This window comes from Solea solea, chromosome 12 (genome assembly GCF_958295425.1).
Source record: "Solea solea chromosome 12, fSolSol10.1, whole genome shotgun sequence".
NCBI lineage: Eukaryota > Metazoa > Chordata > Actinopteri > Pleuronectiformes > Soleidae > Solea > Solea solea.
Window position 1 is genome coordinate 2,302,004 of NC_081145.1, and position 21,970 is coordinate 2,323,973.

At 41.2% G+C, this 21,970-nt stretch overlaps 1 protein-coding gene across 1 annotated transcript; it reads right to left on the bottom strand.

The window, feature by feature from the left end:
• Nucleotides 1–10: 10 nt before the first annotated feature.
• On the bottom strand, nt 11–15,540 carry LOC131470091 (aminopeptidase Ey-like). Its single transcript, XM_058645631.1, has 23 exons — nt 15,311–15,540; nt 14,468–14,565; nt 14,109–14,210; nt 11,473–11,659; nt 11,263–11,405; nt 10,521–10,657; nt 10,314–10,440; nt 9,898–10,052; nt 9,710–9,823; nt 9,491–9,634; nt 9,291–9,356; nt 9,143–9,208; nt 8,207–8,379; nt 7,832–7,911; nt 7,171–7,301; nt 7,046–7,101; nt 6,798–6,945; nt 5,458–5,549; nt 4,144–4,254; nt 2,284–2,451; nt 2,024–2,164; nt 667–748; nt 11–589 (listed from the first exon to the last, which is right to left on the bottom strand). Exons 1-23 carry the CDS (start codon nt 15,469–15,471, stop codon nt 398–400), a joined length of 2,874 nt encoding a protein of 957 aa, XP_058501614.1. The 5' UTR covers nt 15,472–15,540; the 3' UTR covers nt 11–397.
• Nucleotides 15,541–21,970: the final 6,430 nt, after the last annotated feature.

Genomic DNA, 21,970 nt, shown 5'->3' on the forward strand with positions numbered 1-21,970 from the left:
AAAACACGTGAACAGACACAGCCGACGTGTGTTTTAATGATTTCAAACAGCGGAAGAAAAAAGTTTGCTTTTAGTCTGACTCCATCGAAGTGAACAGACGCCCCCCAGTGGCCGGGAGGTGTCATGACTCACAGTTTTCACCCTTTCAAACGACGTTTGAAGACAAAGTAAAACCTGCTTTTTATTCTTGATGTAGAAAAATCAACATTTTAGCTTTTTGGTTTTGCAGCAGTCGAGTTTTGAGTCTGTATTTTTTTTTCACCGTTTCTTTTTTACTCAGAATTGGTGGTGGTCGTCATGGTGACAGGAAAGTGACGTGTTCTCATCTAAGATATCCGTCAAAAACGCCCGAGCACAGAGTGATACATCAGCGTGCGGGTGGGTGTGGTCACACCTGTCACTTCCTGCTCAGTCTTGTGTTGGCGTTGGTGGACCAGCGTCCGGTCTGACTGCTGAACCAGTCCAGGGTCTCCTGTTTGTTCTTCTGCAGCCACTTGATGTTCGCCCTGGTCGTCTCCAGCGCCTGCTCCACAGCCAGAGAGGCGGAGCCAAAGCCGGCGACGCCGTGTTCCTGCACAAAGGCCTCCAGCTGAGCAGAGGGAATCATGGGAAACGAGGTGAGACAACGGTTGGACAGTTTGAGTTAGGACGGAAACGACTGCTCACCTGTTGAAGTTCAGCAGCTGTGGAGAACCTGGCCGTGACTCCACTGATGATGGAGGCGAAGGAAAAAGAGCCCACGCCGTACCTGACACATGACAAAGAGCAGGCAGCGACCACTTAAAGGGACAGTTCAGGTTTGTAAAGCACTCACTCTCCCACACCAAAGTCCACAGAGAAAACCAGTGATTTTAACATCACACACCCACGCACACACACACACACACACACACTCTCCCACACCAAAGTCCACAGAGAAAACCAGTGATTTTAACATCACACACACACGCACACACACACACTGCTGCCTCCATCACTAAGTCCGAATGTCTTATTTTGTCACTTCAGTGTTTGAAATCCAATGTTCAGATTGACCTCAGTGACACAAAGTGACCACACGAGGCAGCAGAGGAGCAGCAGCTCCTGTGTGTGTGTGTGTGTGTGTGTGTGTGTGTGTGTGTGTGAGACTTCACTGTGGTCTGGATTGAGCAGATTGACAGAACAAGTTCTTTAAATATTCAGACGTCTTTTCTCGTACCGAGAGTGTGAGACACGTGAGGAGCCAGCAGGGGGCGCTCACAGCACCAGCAGCTCTGACTGCGGTTCGACAACCACCATTTAAAAAACCCTTAACTAACCCTTAAAATCCTCTTCACACCTGGATTGTGACCAGTTAATGATTATCAGAGAAACCACTGCCATCAATCATCATGAACGCGCTCATTAATTAAAAACGTCTTTGTGGATTAATCGCACATGTGCAGAAGACAGTGCCAGAGCTTATTAAGTATTATATTATAATAAATCCTTTTTCATTCTTTACCTGGCAACAAGAAATACTATCTTCTGATTGGGGGATAAGCTGCTGGTTCAAGACAGCGGTATGAAGGTCTATGCAGTGCGGTCTGCCTTCGCCTCATCCATTCATAGATGGCTCAGTTGTGTGTGGGGAGTTTTATTGCTTCTCGGCGTGAGAGACGTCATGTGAGCGCGGGAACTTGTTTATAAACTCTTGTGGCAGCAAAGTTACGACAGAAAAGCTAACGACAACAGGTGGTGGTCGCAAATCGGAAGTTACTGCCAAGAAAAAGCAGAGTGAACATCAGTGGCGAGCTCATGGTGGCGCTGTTTCTACTGCACAGACAGGTTCACTTTGTCTTTGTGATCTTTCAGAGCATTCGTGGTTTTTCATTGAACAAATATCCAAAAAGCCGAAAAGTTACCGACGCTGCTCAGTGCTCGTGAATCATGCATTCCCGTGCTCTGGAGGCGGAGCTTGGGAAGGAAGTCTGAAGAAAGGGGCTTGGCCTGCTCAAACTGTTCTTCTACCTATAAGACTTCCTCTTCTTTCACTGGTACTCACTGTGTGAACATGAATTCCCACTTGTCCCTGACAAAGTCCCAGGCCACGGTCTGTCCCGCTCTGTTGCTGGCCACAGATGTGATGACAGACGCGGCGTCCTGCTTACGGATCATAGTTGGATTTAAGGTGTACGACAGATACCTGAGAAGCACAAAAGAAATTAGAATCTTTGACATTTACTGGCTGAAAGAACTCAAACCTGTGCCCGTTTAGAACCACGCCCCAAATAAGTCTTTGGTTTTAGGTTCTGAGGTACGAACCTTTGCAGCAGCTGTTTGTTGTCGGTGCAGGCGAGAGCAGACATGAGTTTGCTGGCCTCGCTCGCCACCGTGGCATTTTTGAACTGCGACCAGCCGAACTCCCACTCCACCTCGCCACCGGCCGCCACGGCGCTGCAGTAAACCGCTGAGCGCAGGTTAGCGTCGATTCTGAGGAGGTCAACACTCGTCAGTATCTGTTTGTGTTTCTGTGACAGTGCTGTTACAGAGATTCATTTACAAGTCAACACAGCTGTGAGCTAATCAAGTCACGGTGATGATTTTAGCTCAAGCTCTGACAAAGGTCACCAAGTAATACCAGACACCAGTTTGAATAGTTTGGGATTCTTCATTAGTTTTTGTTGAGTTGTAAATTTCTCCTGAATTCAGATTTAAAACTGTATTTATTTAGTGAGAACGTTCACTTTCCACAGCTGACCGTTATTCAACTGTTTAGGAATCACAGTCCTGAGAAGCTGACGTCACACTGTCACACTCACACTCATTCTTTCACTCTCTCACATTCACTCTCTCACATTCACTCTATCACATTCACTCTCTCATACTCACTCCCTCACACTCACTCTCTCACACTCACTCCCTCACATTCACTCTCTCATACTCACTCCCTCACACTCACTCTCTCACACTCACTCCCTCACATTCACTCTCTCACACTCACTCCCTCACACTCACTCTCTCACATTCACTCTCTCACACTCACTCCCTCACACTCACTCTTACACTCACTCCCTCACACTCACTCACTCTCTCACACTCACTCGCTCACATTCACTCTCTCACACTCACTCCCTCACACTCCCTTTTACACTCACTCCCTCACACTCACTCACTCACTCACTCACATTCACTCACTCACTCCCTCACACTCACTCTCTCACACTCACTCCCTCACACTCACTCTCTCACACTCACTCTCTCACACTCACTCCCTCACACTCACTCACTCTCTCACACTCATTCTCTCACACATTGACTCTCTCACACTCACTCCCTCACACTCACTCTCTCACATTCACTCTCTCACACTCACTCCCTCACACTCACTCCCTCACACTCACTCACTCTCTCACAATCACTCGCTCACATTCACTCTCTCACACTCACTCCTTCACACTCCCTTTTACACTCACTCACTCTCTCACACTCACTCACTCACTCCCTCACACTCACTCACTCCCTCACACTCACTCCCTCACACTCACTCACTCTCACAGTCACTCTCTCACACTCACTCTCTCACACTCACTCCCTCACACTCACTCACTCTCTCACACTCATTCTCTCACATTCACTCTCTCACACTCACTCCCTCACACTATTCACTCTAATAGCCATCCAGTTTCGAGGCTATTATGATGATGATGATGATGATGATGTTTTAATTAAAGTGATATCAATATAAATGACATCATAGTTGTATAAACATGTCATCACTAACATAAACAATGACATCATAGTTGTATAAACATGTCATCACTAACATAAACAATGACATCATAGTTGTATAAACTTATACGTTGATATAGTTGTTGTGTATCTGCTCCTGGTCTTTTTTTTCCACATTTTTCCCTTTCCCCCCAACCGGTCGAGGCAGATGCTGCACATCTGTGAGTCTGGTTCGGGTTCTGGTTCTGTCAGAGATTTCTTCTACTATTCAAAGGGAGCTTTTTCCCTCTCCACTGCCCCCTAGTGTTTGTTCATTGAGTGTGTTGTTGTGTTTCTCTGCTCTCCATGATGTTGTCTATGTACAGACCTGACATCATGTAAACTGTAAAGTCCAGGCCCCACCCACCATCGGTCAGATCCATGATGTAGAAATCATCAGATAAATAAACTCACGGATTGTTTAGAGGACTTTCCATCCACTGTTTGAACCACGTGGTGGTCAGGTTCTGACATTCTGTGACTCCGGTCCTGCACGCCAGGTTGATGGCGTTCACCTGGTTGTACCTGCAAATACATCCGAACACGATAAGAAGCTCGAGAACGTCCTGCAGCGGACGCTGCTTCACTGCATCAGCTGACAAACCAAACTGTCAACATGTGTTTAAATGTAGAATTCAGCTTTTCCACGACACAGTTCCAGCACAACTCGTGTTTCCTGTTCTCCATCAGTGACAGAACCTGGTACCTGCTCTGACGAGGTCAGCTGAGCCGATACTAACATGTGACGTCAACACACTGCAGGTCACTGATTGGTCAGAGAGTGTCGTCACTGAAGAGTCAACAATGTCCAACTGTAGCTCAGCGTTAAAAAGACTGAAACATGGAGAAAACATTGATCACAGGTGTTTTCACAGCGGAGTCTGGAGGATTTAGAGACGGCACCATCGTCAACACCGTCACTGGTTTTTCACTTCAGTAGATATTGATAAAAAAAAAAAGAATCTCATAATATTATGACTTTATTCTTGTAAAATTGCGACTTTATTTAGCCTTCCTACTCCGTATGGATGAAATCCACACTAAAACCTGTTTGCCTGTTTTAAGAATCATTAATATTATGAAGGACTGAACCATTCTGTCAACTCATCTAAACGAATTAAGTCACTCGTTTGTGTTTGTGTCGCGGAGGGAACTGAAACTGAACTGAGTGAGTCAGAACTGTGTGATGGAAAAGAGTCACTCGTACTTTCTTCATGTGAAACTTGAAAACTCTTGAAGTTTTTGATGTGAAAACACGACGGTAGGCAGCGACACCAGCTTCCTGTTTTTAACTTAATGTCAAGGAATGAAGACACAGGGGGGCGCCACCATTTTATGAGCGTCAGAAACTTTCCACCTGAATACAACTGGCCACATGGTGGCAGTAACAGCGTTTCCATACACAGTAAAACTGTAAAGTCAATGTGATTTGTTTAGTATTTAAGATCATGATGCTTTCTGACATTTTCACAGAAATCCCTCCATCCACCAGCTGGAGCCAATCCCCGCTGACAGTGGGTGGAGTCAGTGTTCTCTCGGACAGGTCACCAGCCAATCACAAGCTCAACATATAGATACAAACTAAGGATAAATGGTGTGAACAGTTTTTCTTGTCTTAAAGCTTTATGCTGCAGTTTTGACATTCACACATTCACTCACACATTCATGTGTGCATTTTATAAAAAGCCATTCACGTGCTGTGGGCAGCGTGGGCTGAAGTGTACGCACTGGTCAGTGAGTCTGTCTGGAACAACAGTCCAGTTCCATGTTTCCTTCTTGAAGTAGAAGAAAAGTGGAGTCACCAGCGTCTTCATGTATTCCTGAGAATCAGAGACAGACGCCATCAAACGTCTCAATCTGTTATCGTAACGAGAAAATAAAACACAAACGTCTCAATCTGTGATCGTAACGTGGAAATAAAACACAAACGTCTCAATCTGTGAACGTGGAAATAAAACACAAACGTCTCAATCTGTGAACGTGGAAATAAAACCCAAACGTCTCAATCTGTGATCGTAACGTGGAAATAAAACCCAAACGTCTCAATCTGTGAACGTGGAAATAAAAAACAAACGTCTCAATCTGTGATGGTAACGTGGAAATAAAACACAAACGTCTCAATCTGTGATCGTAACGAGGAAATAAAACACAAACGTCTCAATCTGTGATCGTAACGTGGAAATAGGAGAGAAAAGTTTCAATGATGTTTTTTCACTTACTCACCTGTCCTCATCATTCATTCACCTGTTCTCCTCGTTCACCTGTCCTCATCATTCATTCATCCCTGTTCTCCTTGTTCACCTGTCCTCATCGGTCACCTGTCCTCATCATTCACCTGTCCTCCTTGTTCACCTGTCCTCATCGTTCACCTGTTCTCATCATTTACTCACCTGTTCTCCTCGTTCACCTGTCCTCATCATTCATTCCCTTGTTCTCCTCGTTCACCTGTCCTCATCATTCATTCACCCGTTCTCCTTGTTCACCTGTCCTCATCGTTCACCTGTTCTCCTCGTTCACCTGTCGTCACCATTCACCTGTCCTCCTCATTCACCTGTTCTCCTCGTTCACCTGTCCTCATCATTCATTCACCTGTCATCATCGTTCACCTGTCATCATCGTTCACCTGTCCTCATCATTCATTCCCTTGTCCTCATCATTCACCTGTCCTCATCATTCATTCACCCGTTCTCCTTGTTCACCTGTCCTCATCGTTCACCTGTTCTCCTCGTTCACCTGTCGTCATCATTCACCTGTCCTCCTCGTTCACCTGTTCTCCTCGTTCACCTGTCCTCATCATTCATTCACCTGTCATCATCGTTCACCTGTCCTCATCATTCATTCCCTTGTCCTCATCATTCATTCACCCGTTCTCCTTGTTCACCTGTCCTCATCGTTCACCTGTTCTCCTCGTTCACCTGTCCTCATCATTCATTCACCTGTCATCATCGTTCACCTGTCCTCATCATTCATTCCCTTGTCCTCATCATTCACCTGTCCTCCTCGTTCACCTGTCCTCCTTGTTTACTGGTCCTCATCATTCACCTGTCCTCCTTGTTCACCTGTCTTACCTGCATGGGTTGATAGACTTCAGTTCGATCCAACATGAGGTCGTAATAGTGCAGATTATTTAGTGCAGACTGCCAGGGTATGTACTCTGTCTCCCCCTGCAGGTAGGAGGTCGTCCTCAGAGCGAGGGTGGTGGACACCAGCTGAGCTCTGCAAACAGTCCAACACAGAGGACGTCAAGTTTATGTCTGTTCTAAATGAAATCTTATATATATATATATATATATACAGTATATAATTGTATACACACCTGGCCAGGTTGAAAGCATCATCCACGAGCTGAGCTCTGTTTAGAACCGGAACAACCTGAGAACAACAAGTTTAAAGCTGAGTTTCATGTTCTAAAGACACTGTGTCCAGTTTTTATTTATTTACCTGATGATCAGACTGAAGCTGAACGATGAGTCTCTCCCAGTTACCGAGGTCATAGTTCACCCGATAAAATCCAGTCACATTGACGTTGGCCAGAACCCACGACCCACTGCTCCTCATCTGCAGGTTCATAGCTGAAACAAGTGAGTGAGTGAGTGAGTGAACAGCAAACAAACAGGAAGTAAAACATACACCTGAAGAACTAATGACTCTTCTATCACATAGTTCTGACTCGACTCAGTTCAGTTGCAGTCACATTGTTTTCCATGACGTCATAGCTCCTCCTCAACATGGGCGGAGTCATCACAGCATGGTTTTCTCCACGACACAAACGCAAACTAGTGGCTTGTAAAGCAGTTGTTTTGGGTGAAAGTGAATCATCACATTGTTGACTCTTCAGACAACACTCTCTGACCAATCAGTGACCTGCAGTGTGTTGACGTCACATGTTTGTATCGGCTCAGCTGAACCTGGTCAGTGCAGGAACTATAAAAACCAGCAGGTACCAGGTTCTGTCACTGATGGGGAAGAGGAAAGCGAGTTGTGCTGGAACTGTGTCCTGGAAAAGTTCCATAAGATTGTGAGCTTCAGGATTAAAGCTGAATCCGACATTTAAGCTCATGTTGACTGGATTGAATTACAGCAGAGGTTTCTTTGTTTTTACCATGTTTCTCCAACAGCCACCAGATGTCGCTCTGGACCTCGTCAGACGTCATCCAGCGAACTGGAATCAGCCACTCGTACCTGGAGGAAGGACGTGAACGTTTGTGAAGGTTGAACCTGGACCTTCTTAGTTACACTGCTATAGACCTGGACTGCTGCGGGAATTCCTGTGGTGCACTCACACTCACCCTCTCACACTCACTCCCTCACACTCTCTCACATTCACTCTCTCATACTCACTCCCTCACACTCACTCTCTCACATTCAGTCTCTCACACTCACTCTCTCACATTCACTCTCTCACACTCACTCCCTCCCTCCCTCCCTCCCCTGTGTGGTTTTGTCATGTCATGTTTTGTTGTGTGGTGTTGTGTACTTGTACGGTGATGACACTGTGATGTTTGGCTCTGGATCCAGCAGGAAGTACGTCTGAGAGACATTTCCTGTGCTGGTATCTATGGTAACCACAGGAAAACCCATCTGGAGCACCCAACGGTTCATGATGTCATCAACCGGATGAGGGAGTGAAACGTTGTTGGCTTTCGCCGCCTGTTGATAGAGTGAGTGAGTGAGTAAGTGATTAAATTAGTGAGTGAGTGTCTGAGTGAGTGAGTGAGTAAGTGAGTGAGCGCGTGAGTGAATGAGTAAGTGAATGAGTGAGTGTGTGTCTGAGTAAGTGAATGAGTGTCTGAGTGAATGACTGACTGACTAACTGAGTGAGTGAGTTTATGCAGAATATTCTGTGGCTCCTGTGTTTCATGTGTTTTATGTTTCATGCATTTCATGTGTTTCATGTTTCATGTGTTTCATGTTTCATGTGTTTCATGTGTTTCATGTGTTTCATGTTTCATGTGTTTCGTGTCTTTCACTTTTTTCATGTCTTTCATGTTTCATGTGTTTCGTGTCTTTCACTTTTTTCATGTCTTTCATGTTTCATGTGTTTCGTGTCTCTCATGTTTCATGTGTTTTGTGTCTTTCACTTTTTTCATGTGTTTCATGTGTTTCTTGTCTTTCATGTCTTTCTTGTTTCATGTCTTTCAGGTTTCATGTCTTTCATGTGTTTCATGTTTCATGTCTTTCATGTTTTATGTCTTTCATGTTTCGTGTCTTTCTTGTTTCATGTCTTTCATGTTTCATGTCTTTCATGTTTCATGTCTTCTATGTTTCATGTCTTTCCTGTCTTTCATGTGTCATGTGCCATGTCTTTCATGTCTTTGAGCTGAAGCTGTTTCTTGGTGTAGATGTAAAAATTGTGAGTGACCATAATGATGAGATTTTTTGAAAACATAATGAAATAAATCCTCCATCTCACTGTTTGCAGATGACGCCATAAATCATTCCCGACTGTGTTACTGTAGGCAAAGTGACTGAGGTACGTCTGCAGACACATGGAAAGGACAAAGATGATTATTAAAAAACAAAAACATGACGATGCTGATGATGTTGGTAACCAAACGTACACTGAGTCCCTGGACAAAAACTGTCTCTGAGAGAAAATCAGACAACATCCTCAACACAGCTGCTCCCTGATGAAGAGACACAAGCATAAAGTCAGTGTGACGACACATGAGCGCCCCCTGCTGCTGAGGAAAAACAAAGTTCAACTTTAAAGTGAATAAATATAATATTAATGAGCAAAATGTTAGCGGAGTGTGCATACTTTGCTGTACGAGACAACATCAAACTGTTCACTGATCTGCTCTGGGAGGACGATGTCGTCTTCTTCAGACGACAGGGGGTGAGACGAGGTCAAGGCATCGACCGCGAACACTCTGTGGACGTCGTCCAGAACCATCAGGTCTTTCTGGAGGACACAGAAATGTATGAGTGACATGAAGCATTTGTTGTCATGTGAAGTTTGGTAGAGTCCTGTCTTCACCACGTTCCACGCAGGCTCGGCGTGATCCGCCCCCAGGTACGACACGTATGTGGCGAAGCCCTCATTCAGCCACACCTCGTTCCACCAGCGCAGAGTCACCAGGTTTCCAAACCACTGCGTCGCACATGACACGTCATCAGTGACAGGTAGAGTGTGAGAAGAAGAGAACCTGTGTGGTGTCAGGTTACCATGTGAGCAAGTTCATGAGCGATGATGGTGGCAGTGGACTCTTTGTTCCTGGACGACGAGGTCAAAGGGTCGTAGAGAAGTTTGCTTTCTCTGTACGTCACCAAACCCCAGTTCTCCATCGCACCAAAGTAGAAATCAGGGAGAGCGATTTGATCTGTCGACCACAGTGAAAGTGAAAATCTGTGAACACACCCATCCCCTCAAAACTGGACAAACTGAAGTCAGGTGCTGACCAAGGTTATAATAGTTTTAGTTTTACTTTAGTAAACTCCTCTTTGCTCCACACTGGTCTTTGTCAGGTAAACCCCGCCTCCCTCTGTGCTCCACACTGCAGACGGTACCTGAACTCACCTGCGTGAGAGTCGTTGTAATCTCATAAAACTAATAAAAGTTACTCAACTTAAACCACACCCACCTGATTTATTGAGTGGATATGAGAAGTTATAGTAGGACTGGAAGAAGTGCAGTACCGGTCCAGTCACATTGAGGGCGTAGTTTCCCTGACCCTGCTCGATGGCCGTCCTGCGAGCCCAGATCCGAATCTGACCAAACAACAGTGAACTTTGATGTGAGTCATGTTTGCGCAGAACCACAGCGGTCAGTTTGACGTGTGGATGTTTACCAACACGTCTCCGTGTGCGTCGCTAACGCTGGCGAAGTCGCAGACGACGATGGCCAGAAGGTACGTGGACATTTTCTTGGTCGGTTCAAACTTTGTCTGAGTCACGGCTTCTCTGTCGATCGTAATGTTCGCAATTTCTGCGAAAAAGAAAAAACAAAGCAGGCAGATTGGAAATGTTTACGTTTAACTGCGCAGAAATGTCTGAAAATCCAAAATCCAGAAACAGTCTGATGAAAAGTATCTGTTTTCAATCATATCAATTACTCACAGATGTTTTTTCTCTGTGTTACCTCCACACTGATGTAATGTAACAAAGTACAAATACTCGATATTATTATATATATTATAAACTTTTACTCCACTACATACTCGTTACTACCAAATAAAACCAGAAGAAGAAGAGCTGCTAATATGGTCTGTATTTCTGGAGAGCTTTTCTAGTCTTCTTGAATTGCTTAAGTGTCTTTGCTCAAGGACACAAGTAGACCCAGGAATTGAACCCACAACCCTCCAGTTAAAAGTCAACTGGCCCTACCACTGAGCTACCATGGCTCAACCCTAACTCTTCACTTCTAAAACTTTAGTAGATTTTATTTCGGAAAATGATTTTTGATACTTAACTACAGTAAACGTCATACACTTTAAGACTTTTACTTTAGTAATACTATAAAAAAAGGGACATTTTCTGGTCACATACTTGTACTTTTACTCAAGTATCACTTTAAAGTACTTTATACACGACCTGTTTCTCTGCCGTTGGACAGCGCCACGGTTCCTGGTGGATGAATCACAGTGATGTAGAAAACAGCTTTCATTGCCGGCTCGTCGAAACACGGGAAGGTTTTCCTGGCGTGAGTCGGATGCATCTGAGAGGTGGCGACAATCCTGCGGGCCATTCATTTTCAGTGAGAGTTTTAAATGAGCTCAGCCAATCAAAATAACGAGGACTTACTTCCTGACTCCGCCTTCTTCATATTCACTCCTGTAAAAACCGGCCAGGTCGTCGGCCAGTTCACCGGTGAACTCCGTATACAGCTGATACGTCTGACCTTCACTGAGTTTATGGTCCAGTTCCACAACCAGATACTGAGTCTGAGGCTGCAACCACCATGACTTAATCCCAGGGACAGTGCCACCACCTGGACATGTGGACAATGAGGGACTTTATTCACGTCCAACCAACATTTTAGAAGAATTTAGTCTCTAATGTCAAAAACGAGGTGTTTAATGGTGGGATTTATTTTCCTGTCTGTCGAGAAAAGAACACAGTACGGTGGCCATGAAGGTCAAAACACATTTCAGAAAAAGTCATCGTCCACAACTTCACCTCCTCATAGGATTTGATCTCACAACCTCAGGTATAGAAGTCTTACCGTTACAGCAGAAGCTATTTTGACTGAGTCTCATACAAACTTTTTCTTGTTCTAATCTTACAATAAAGTTTATTATGTCATCCAAAAAGTCACCAAAAGGTCATAGTTTAGTATGTCGTCCAAAAAGTCACAGTTTAGTACGTTGTCCAAAAAGTCACACAAAAGTCATAGTTTAGTACGTCGTCCAAAAAGTCACACAAAAGTCACAGTTTAGTATGTCGTCCAAATAGTCACACAAAAGTCATAGTTTAGTATGTCGTCCAAAAAGTCACAGTTTACTACGTCGTCCAAAAAGTCACACAAAAGTCACAGTTTACTACGTCGTCCAAAAAGTCACACAAAAGTCACAGTTTAGTACGTCGTCCAAAAAGTCATACAAAAGTCACAGTTTAGTACGTCGTCCAAAAAGTAACACAAAAGTCATAGTTTAGTATGTCGTCCAAAAAGTCACACAAAAGTCATAGTTTAGCACGTCGTCCAAAAAGTCACACAAAAGCCATAATGTGACAAAAAAAGTCTAAGTTTACTAAGTGGCCCAATGGATAAGGCACTGCCCTCCTAAGCCAGAGATTTTGGGTTGGAGTCCCATCTCTGGTGAACTTCCTTGGGGCAAGGTAGAGTTAAGTGACAAAAAAGTCATAGTTTAGTCGTCTAAAATCGACATACTAACACACAACATACTTTTGTATTGGTTTTAATTGAGTTCAGTTTGGATGGAGCCTTTAGATTTTCTCATCTTTTTAATAATTAATATAATATCATTATGGTTTCATTACCTTCATGAACAGTTAATCTGAGCTGAAGTTGTTTTTAATCACTTCTGGTTGTTTGATGGCCCACAATTGAAAGCCACAATGCTTTCATACCCACACATACGTGCCACACATAATGGATATGGGTGAATGTGACGGAGCATCCTCATGACGTGGAGTCCATGTGTTTGCTTTAATGTCAGTCAGGTCCACGCAGCTCTGATTTTATGGCCCTTCTTAATTCCTCAGACCTAACTCCTTTAGCCATGCTTTCAGGGTTCAGGGACATGTGAACGTCTGGACTGAGAGCAGATCAAGAATGACATGATATTTTTGTCCTCTTTTGAATATTCCTCGACTGACGCCATCTCGTGCTCAGTTCTTTTAAACGCAGTTTAAAACTTGTGACACAGCTGACTAGAAACAGGAAATGACGTCACACTGTCGGGTTCTATCCAATCAGAAGCCAGAAGTGTTGTCCCTACCCTTTCCATCTGAAATGTCCTTGTGTTTGACAAACAAATTAAAAATCTGACACACACAAACCAATAATCTGACACACAAATCAATAATCTGACACACACAGAAACCAATAATCTGACACACAAGTCAATAATCTGACACAAATCAATAATCTGACACACACAAACCAATAATCTGACACACAAATCAATAATCTGACACACACACAAACCAATAATCTGACACACACAAACCAATAATCTGACACACACAAACCAATAATCTGACACACAAATCAATAATCTGACACACACAGAAACCAATAATCTGACACACACAGAAACCAATAATCTGACACACAAATCAATAATCTGACACACAAATCAATAATCTGACACACACAAACCAATAATCTGACACACAAATCAATAATATGACACACACACAAACCAATAATCTGACACACAAATCAATAATCTGACACACACAGAAACCAATAATCTGACACACACAAATCAATAATCTGACACACACAAATCAATAATCTGAAACACACAGAAACCAATAATCTGACACACAAATCAATAATCTGACACACAAATCAATAATGTGACACACACACAAACCAATAATCTGACACACAAATAAATAATATGACACACACACAAATCAATAATCTGACACAAAAACCAATAATCTGACAAACAAATCAATAATCTGACAAACAAACCAATAATCTGACACAGAAACCAATAATATGACAAACAAATCAATAATATGACACACACAAACCAATAATCTGACAAACAAACCAATAATCTGACACACAAACCAATAATCTGACAAACAAACCGATAATCTGAAAAACATACACATATTCAAAATGTGTGTGTGTGTGTGTGTGTGTGTGTGCGTGCGTGCGTGCGTGCGTGCGTGCGTGTGTGTGTGTGTGTGTAACTGCAGCTGTGTGTGTGTGTGTGAGTGAGTGAGTGTGTGCGTACCTGCAGCTGTGACTGTGGGAGTGTGTGTGTAGTTGAGTTTGTTGGAGTGAATCAGGATCACGTCTGTTTCTGTCACACACTCAAACTCCACAGTGGATCGTCCTGCACACAAACACACAAACAAACACACACACAAACAAACAAACACAAACATTCTTTAATCATTTTCAAACAAATGAAAGTTGAGAATGTTGTCCATATAAAATGCCATTGTTGGACTTTTAATTTGAAATTTCTGAAAAACCACACAGCGTGTGTGTATTTCTACTTCTTTTAGTTTGATGTCCTTACATGATGATTCTTTGGTTGAATAAAAACAAACATTTTACCGTAAAGTTTAAATTCAGATCAACGATCACCTGTAAACACGTAGAGACCAGTGTTGGTGTCGTGGCTCAGACAAGGCCACAAGGTGACGCTGTAATGATCCGGGACCAGCGCAGATGAGAGACGGAACCTGAACGGGATAAACAACAGTCAATAAGACATGAAGACATGAGGACATGAGGACATCGTAGCGTCTTTATCTCACTGTGAGACAGGCGTCTGTAAACTCTCTCACACCAAACCTCATAGAGAAAATCAGTGATTTAGCTTTAACACAGGAGCTGCTATAGAATAGAATAGAACAGCCTTTATTGTCGTTATTTTGTGGACAACGAAATTTGGGAAAATTTCCTCTGCTGGTCCTCTGCTGCCTCGTGTGGTCACTTTGTGTCACTGAGGTCAATCTGAACGTGGGATTTCAAACACTGAAGTGACAAAATAAGACATTAGAACGTGATGGAGGCAGCAGTGGATCAGCAACTCCTGTGTGTGTGAAGTTAAAATCACTGATTTTCTCTATGAGGTTTGTTTTAAAGAAAACCTGAACTATCATTATAACATTATACAATGCAGTAGATGTAAAACAATAAAGCTGATCAAAAATCAATCAACAACACAGACACAACAAAGACAGAAAACAACGATAAAACAATAAAATAATGAAGATATAAAAGATGAGTTGTAATAAACTGAGTGCACTTTACTTCCCTCCTGTGAACACGGGAAAATAACTGAATATTGATTACTGTGATTTCTTCTGTCACGTGACTTTTAACGTCTTTACCTGAAGTCGTAGAGAAACACTTTTGCAGATAATCTGAGATTAAGAAACTTTTTTTCAGTTTATGTTTGCTGGTTTCAGCGTTGTCGGTTACCTGTCCCAAGGAGCTGTGACATCATCGCCACCGTCGGCATCTCCTCCTGTCAGGGCAACAGTCCACAGCGTGACAATGGTTGCCACGGCGACCAGGGCTAAGACCCCAAAAACGATGCATAACTTGCTGACTTGGCATTTTTTATCCAAACGGTTCTCCATCACAATCTGAGGAAAGAAGAGACTGAACAAAAGAAAGTGCGTCTTCACCCTTTACTCAGTCTGTGTGATATCAAGAGGAAGTGAGTGTCAGCTTTAACCCCCCCCCCCCCCACACACACACACAGAGAGTCATTATCTACAGCAGTAATGTGCTGATAACACTGACTGTGCTGACAGTTCACACGGTTTTATTGTCTCAGGGTCAGTTTGTTCACAGGTCAAAGCTTTTTTTGTTACTGTCTAATCTGCATTACAATCTATGTACAAAGAAGTCTTCACATGGACAACAATGTATGTATATATACATATATGTAAATACATATATGTACAGTATAAACATACATACATACATATATGTATATACATATATGTACAGTATATACATACATACAGTATATGTATATACATATATGTATGTATATACATATATGTGTATACATAGATACATATATACATACATTTTTATCTATGTATATACAGTATATACATATACATATACAGCTGTGTGCAAAAGTGTTTGCCCCCTTCCTGATTTCTTATTTTTTAGCATGTTTGTCACACGTAAATGTTTCAGATCATCAAACAAATTTAAATATTAGTCAAAGACATCACAAGTAACCCAGAAAGGAGCCAGTTGAGGTGGTTTGGGCATCTGGTGAGGATGCCTCCTGGACGCCTCCCAAGGGAGGTGTATCAGGCACGTCCAGCTGGGAGGAGGCCTAGGACAAGGTGGAGAGATTACATCTTCACTCTGGCCTGGGAACGCCTCGAGATCCCTCAGTCGGAGCTGGTCAATGTGGCTCGGGAAAGGGAAGTTTGGGGTCCCATGCTGAAACTGCTGCCCCCGCGACCCGGCCCCGGATATGCGGAGGATGATGATGATGATGATGATGATCACAAGTAAACACAATGCGTTTTTTAAATGAAGGTTTTTATTATAAAGGGAGGGAAAAAAACTCTAAACCTACATGGCCCTGTGTGAAAAAGTGTTTGCCCGTTAAACCTAATATCTGGTTGGGCCGCCGTTTGCAGCAACAACTGCAATCAAGCGTTTGCGATAACTTGCAATGAGTCTTTTACAGCGCTGTGGAGGAATTTTGGCCCACTCATCTTTGCAGAATCGTTGTAATTCAGCCACATTAGAGGGTTTTCGGGCATGAACTGCCTTTTTGAGGTCATGCCACGGCATCTCAATAGGATTCAGGTCAGGACTTTGACTAAACCACTCCAAAGTCTTCATTCTGTTTTTCTTTAGCCATTCAGAGGTGGACTTGCTGGTGTGCTTCGGATCATTGTCCTGCTGCAGACCCCAAATTCGCTTCAGCCTGAGGTCACGAACAGATGGCCGCACATTCTCCTTCAGGATTTTTTGGTAGACAGCTGAATTCATGGTTCCATTTATCACAGCAAGTCTTCCAGGTCCTGAAGCAGCAAAACAACCCCACACCATCACACTACCACCACCATATTTGACTGTTGGTATGATGTTCTTTTTCTGAAATGTGGTGTTACTTTTACGCCAGATGTAGTGGGAGACACACCTTCCAAAAAGTTCAACCTTTGTCTCGTCAGTCCACAGAGTATTTCCCCAAAAGTCTTAGGGATCATCAAGATGTTTTTTGGCAAAATTGAGACGAACCTTGAGAAAAATTGAGACGAACCACCCAACAGTGGTTTTCGTCTTGGAACTCTGCCATGCAGGCCATTTTTGCCCAGTCTCTTTCTTATGGTGGAGTCATGAACACTGACCTTAACTGAGGCAAGTGAGGCCTGCAGTTCTTAAGATGTTGTTCTGGGTTCTTTTGTGACCTCTTAGATGAGTCGTCGCTGCGCTATTGGGGTCATTCTTGTCGGCTGGCCACTCATGGGAAGGTTGCCCACTGTTCCATGTTTTCTCCATTTGTGAATAATGGCCCTCACCATGGTTCTCTGGAGTCCCAAAGCTTTAGAAAGGTCTTTGTAAACTTTTCCAGACCGATAGATGTCAATTACTTTGTTTCTCATTTGTTCCTGAATTGCTTTAGATCGAGGCATGATGTCTTCCTTTTTTGGGATCTTTTGGCCGACTTCACTGTCTGACAGGTTTTATTTAAGTCGTCTCTTGATTCAATAGGTCTGGCAGTAATCAGGCCTGGGTGTGGCAAGTAAAATTTTCCAAAATATGTGACTAACCACAGTGACCTGATGATTTCACAAGGGGGCAATTACTTTTTTCACATGGGGCCATGTAGGTTTGGATAGTTTTTTCCCCATAAAAAATAAAATGATCACTTAAAAACTGCATTTTGTGTTAACTTGGGTTGTCTTTGTCTAATATTTAAATTTGTTTGATAATCTGATACATTTAAGTGTGACAAACATGCTAAAAAATAAGAAATCAGGAAGGGGGCAAACACTTTTGCACACAACTGTATATGTATATATGTATATATATGAATATATATATACATCTACACAATGCTAGTGCTAAATCTAGTGCTAATGCTACGTCCAAGGTTCTTATAGTTCACCAAAACTAAGGAAATAACGGAAACTAAAATTGAAAAAAAGAAAATCGATAACTCACTGAAACTGAATTGTGCATTTATAAAACTAACTAAAACTACCTGGAACTAACTAAAACTACCTAAAACAAACTCAAACTACTTAACAGTAACTAAAACTACCTAAAACCAATTAAAACTAACTAGAACTACCTAAAACTAATTAAAACTAACAAAAACGACCTAAAACAAACTAAAACAATCTAAAACTAACTAAAACTACCTAAAACAACCTAAAACTAACTTAATACCTAAACAACCTAAAACTACTTAACACTACCTAAAACAACCTAAAACTACTTAACGCTAACTAAAACTTCCTAAAACAAATTAAAACTACCTAAAACAAACTAAAACTACCTAAATCAAACTAAAACTACTTAACAGTAACTAAAACTACCTAAAACCAATTAAAACTAACTAGAACTACCTAAAACTAATTAAAACTAACTAGAACTACCTAAAACTAATTAAAACTAACAAGAACTACCTAAAACAAACTAAAACAATCTAAAACTAACTAAAACTACCTAAAACTAACTAAAACTAACTTAAACAACCTAAAACTAGCTAAAACAAACTAAAACTACTTAACAGTAACTAATACTACCTAAAACCAATCAAAACTAACTAGAACTACCTACAACTAATTAAAACAATATAAAACTAACTAAAACAACCTAGAACTACTTAAAACTACCTAAAACAACCTAAAACTACTTAACGCTAACTAAAACAAACTAAAACTACTTAACAGTAACTAAAACTACCTAAAACCAATTAAAACTAACTAGAACTACCTAAAACTAATTTAAACTAACAAGAACTACCTAAAATAAACTAAAACTAACTAAAACTACCTAAAACTAACTAAAACAACCTAAAACTAGCTAAAACTAACTAAAACAACCTAAAACTAACTAAAACAATCTAAAACTAACTAAAACTACCTAAAACAACCTAAAACTAACTAAATACCTAAACAACCTAAAACTACTTAACACTAACTGAAACTACCAATAACAATCTAAAACTAACTGAAACTACCTAAACTAACCTAAACCAAACTAAAACAATCTAAAACTACCTAAAACTAACTAAAACTACCTAAAACAAACTAAAACTACTTAACACTAACTGAAACTAACTAAAACTACCTATAACAATCTAAACTACTTAACACTAACTGAAACTAACTAAAACTACCTGTAACACTCCAAACCTAACTAAAACTACCTAACCCTAACTAAAACTAACTAAAATTAACTAAAACTAACTAAACCAACCTAAGACAATCTAAAACTACTTAAAACTACCTAAAACTAACTGAAACTACCTAAAATTAACTAAAACTAACTCGAACAATCTAGAACTACTTAAAACTACCTAAAACAACCTAAAACTACTTAACGCTAACTAAAACAAACTAAAACTACTTAACAGTAACTAAAACTACCTAAAACCAATTAAAACTAACTAGAACTACCTAAAACCAATTTAAACTAACAAGAACTACCTAAAATAAACTAAAACTAACTAAAACTACCTAAAACAACCTAAAACTAGCTAAAACTAACTAAAACAACCTAAAACTAACTAAAACAATCTAAAACTAACTAAAACTACCTAAAACAACCTAAAACTAACTAAATACCTAAACAACCTAAAACTACTTAACACTAACTGAAACTACCAATAACAATCTAAAACTAACTAAAACTACCTAAACTAACCTAAACCAAACTAAAACAATCTAAAACTACCTAAAACTAACTAAAACTACCTAAAACAAACTAAAACTACTTAACACTAACTGAAACTAACTAAAACTACCTATAACAATCTAAACTACTTAACACTAACTGAAACTAACTAAAACTACCTGTAACACTCCAAACCTAACTAAAACTACCTAACCCTAACTAAAACTAACTAAAATTAACTAAAACTAACTAAACCAACCTAAAACAACCTAAGACAATCTAAAACTACTTAAAACTACCTAAAACTAACTGAAACTACCTAAAATTAACTAAAACTAACTAAAACAATCTGAAATTGTAGAGAATATACGTTTAGTTTTCGTCTTTTAAACTTATTTCATACAAAATCCTTTTGGCTTCATATGAAATGTGTTTATTTTTTTCTATTTTCATTCATAATAAAATGTTTTTCATTTGTTGTTGTTTACAATGTGGGACATAAGGTTAAACTAAGTTAAACATGACATTAGTTACGTAGTTAGTAGATGTTGATCATGAATCTATGACGTCAGAAATTGTTGAAAATGTTTCTCAAACTTGGAAATGATGATGAAAATTGAAAAGTCAGTTTCTATGCAGATGATACAGAAGCTGAAAAATCTGTTTTATTAATCAAGAAAAACAGTCAAACTGATTAATAATAATTAAAATGTAGGTGTTTGCATGTTTTATATTTCAATATTAAATGGTTATAGTTTTTCTAAAATCTACATTTGATAGTGCAGGTCTCAGGGTCAAAGGTTGGCTCGGACAGTGTGAGTGACTGTAAAACTGTAAATCTGCCCTTTGTTTGTTTTACCATGACGTTATGACGGTGAACGAGTGAAGTTTTAACTCACACCCTAAATAAATCTGTCCACGACCTCTGACATCAACACTAATTATGATGCCTCGTATTACAAAAAAATAACTTTAATAAAAACTAAACAAAAACTAAGTAATAATTAATATTAGTGACTATCAAACCCACTCTCAAAGCGAATAAAAACAAACATTTTAATTCAGTGTCACTGACAGCTTAGACCAGGAGGGGGTTGGACTTTATAAATGTGATGATACTGTTTCTGTAAATCTTTGAGGCTAAAATTCTCCCTACAGCAGTTTGAGGAGTGATTTCCATGTTAGACAATAATCACAATTTCAAAAGCTGTAAATCACTCAAAATGTCCCTCTGCAGACTTGGTCCTGCTTTTTCCATGGCTGGGAAAGTAAGCTCAATACAACATTTCATCTATGCTTAGCCAAGGAGTGTGATGCTATGCTAGGCCCAGTTACGTTACCGAGTCCTTAAAGGCGACATAGACCGGAAGCTCCAATTAACGCTGCGTTTGTGTGTGTATCTGCGTCATTACCTCGTTTATGAAACCCTAAAGTTTCAGAACAAACAGTTCAGCCACTGCTGAGAAAATAGGGTTTTATTGTTTTCCTGGGCTCTGCGAAGCGGATCGGCGCTTCCGTATGTTGATGTTGTCATCAGTAAACCTCACCACTCCTCTCACCACCGTAGCGCCTCCTGGTGCTAGTCCGGGCACATCCGGTTGCATACATTCAACCGCAGAAGAAGAAGAACTACACTCGTTGTAGCTGCTGAGATGCAGAGCATCCACCGTGCCAGAGGGGGAGCTGTGTATCTGAGAGCTGGCCTATCTATTACGTCACTTCCAGGTACCTGGCCAATCACAGGACAGTGGGAAAGCTCTCGTTGGCTGGCCAATCACAACACAGTCCACATTCTGGGGGTGTGATTTTGGTCTGAAACAGCGCGGCGGACAAGAGCGTCAGTGAGGAGATATTTTGATCGGCTCGTTTGCAGCGACTAGGAGGTTTTTAACCATGAAAACAAGTTAATATATGTAAGTAGACCTCCATAACTAACATATATGTGTGATACAAGCATTCTATGTCACCTTTAAAAGACACAAAAGTGTCCTTTTGTGGTGCTGTCTGTTGGTCCAGAGACTGTAGATGCTTGACTGTGTTTCTGCTGCTCAGGATAGGGTTACAAAGTTAGCTAGTTGGAGCTAACCTGGCTCTGGATCCTTGGTTGATCCTTAGACAGGCTCTGGTGTCACTGCCTCTGATGGGAGGATAGCAGGCTGCTATGAGCCTTAGAGAGGATTCTCTTGCTGCTTGAAGCTTGTTTATCTCTGTACTGAAGCATCTTCAGCTGAAGAGCTGATGTCTGTGTCCTTC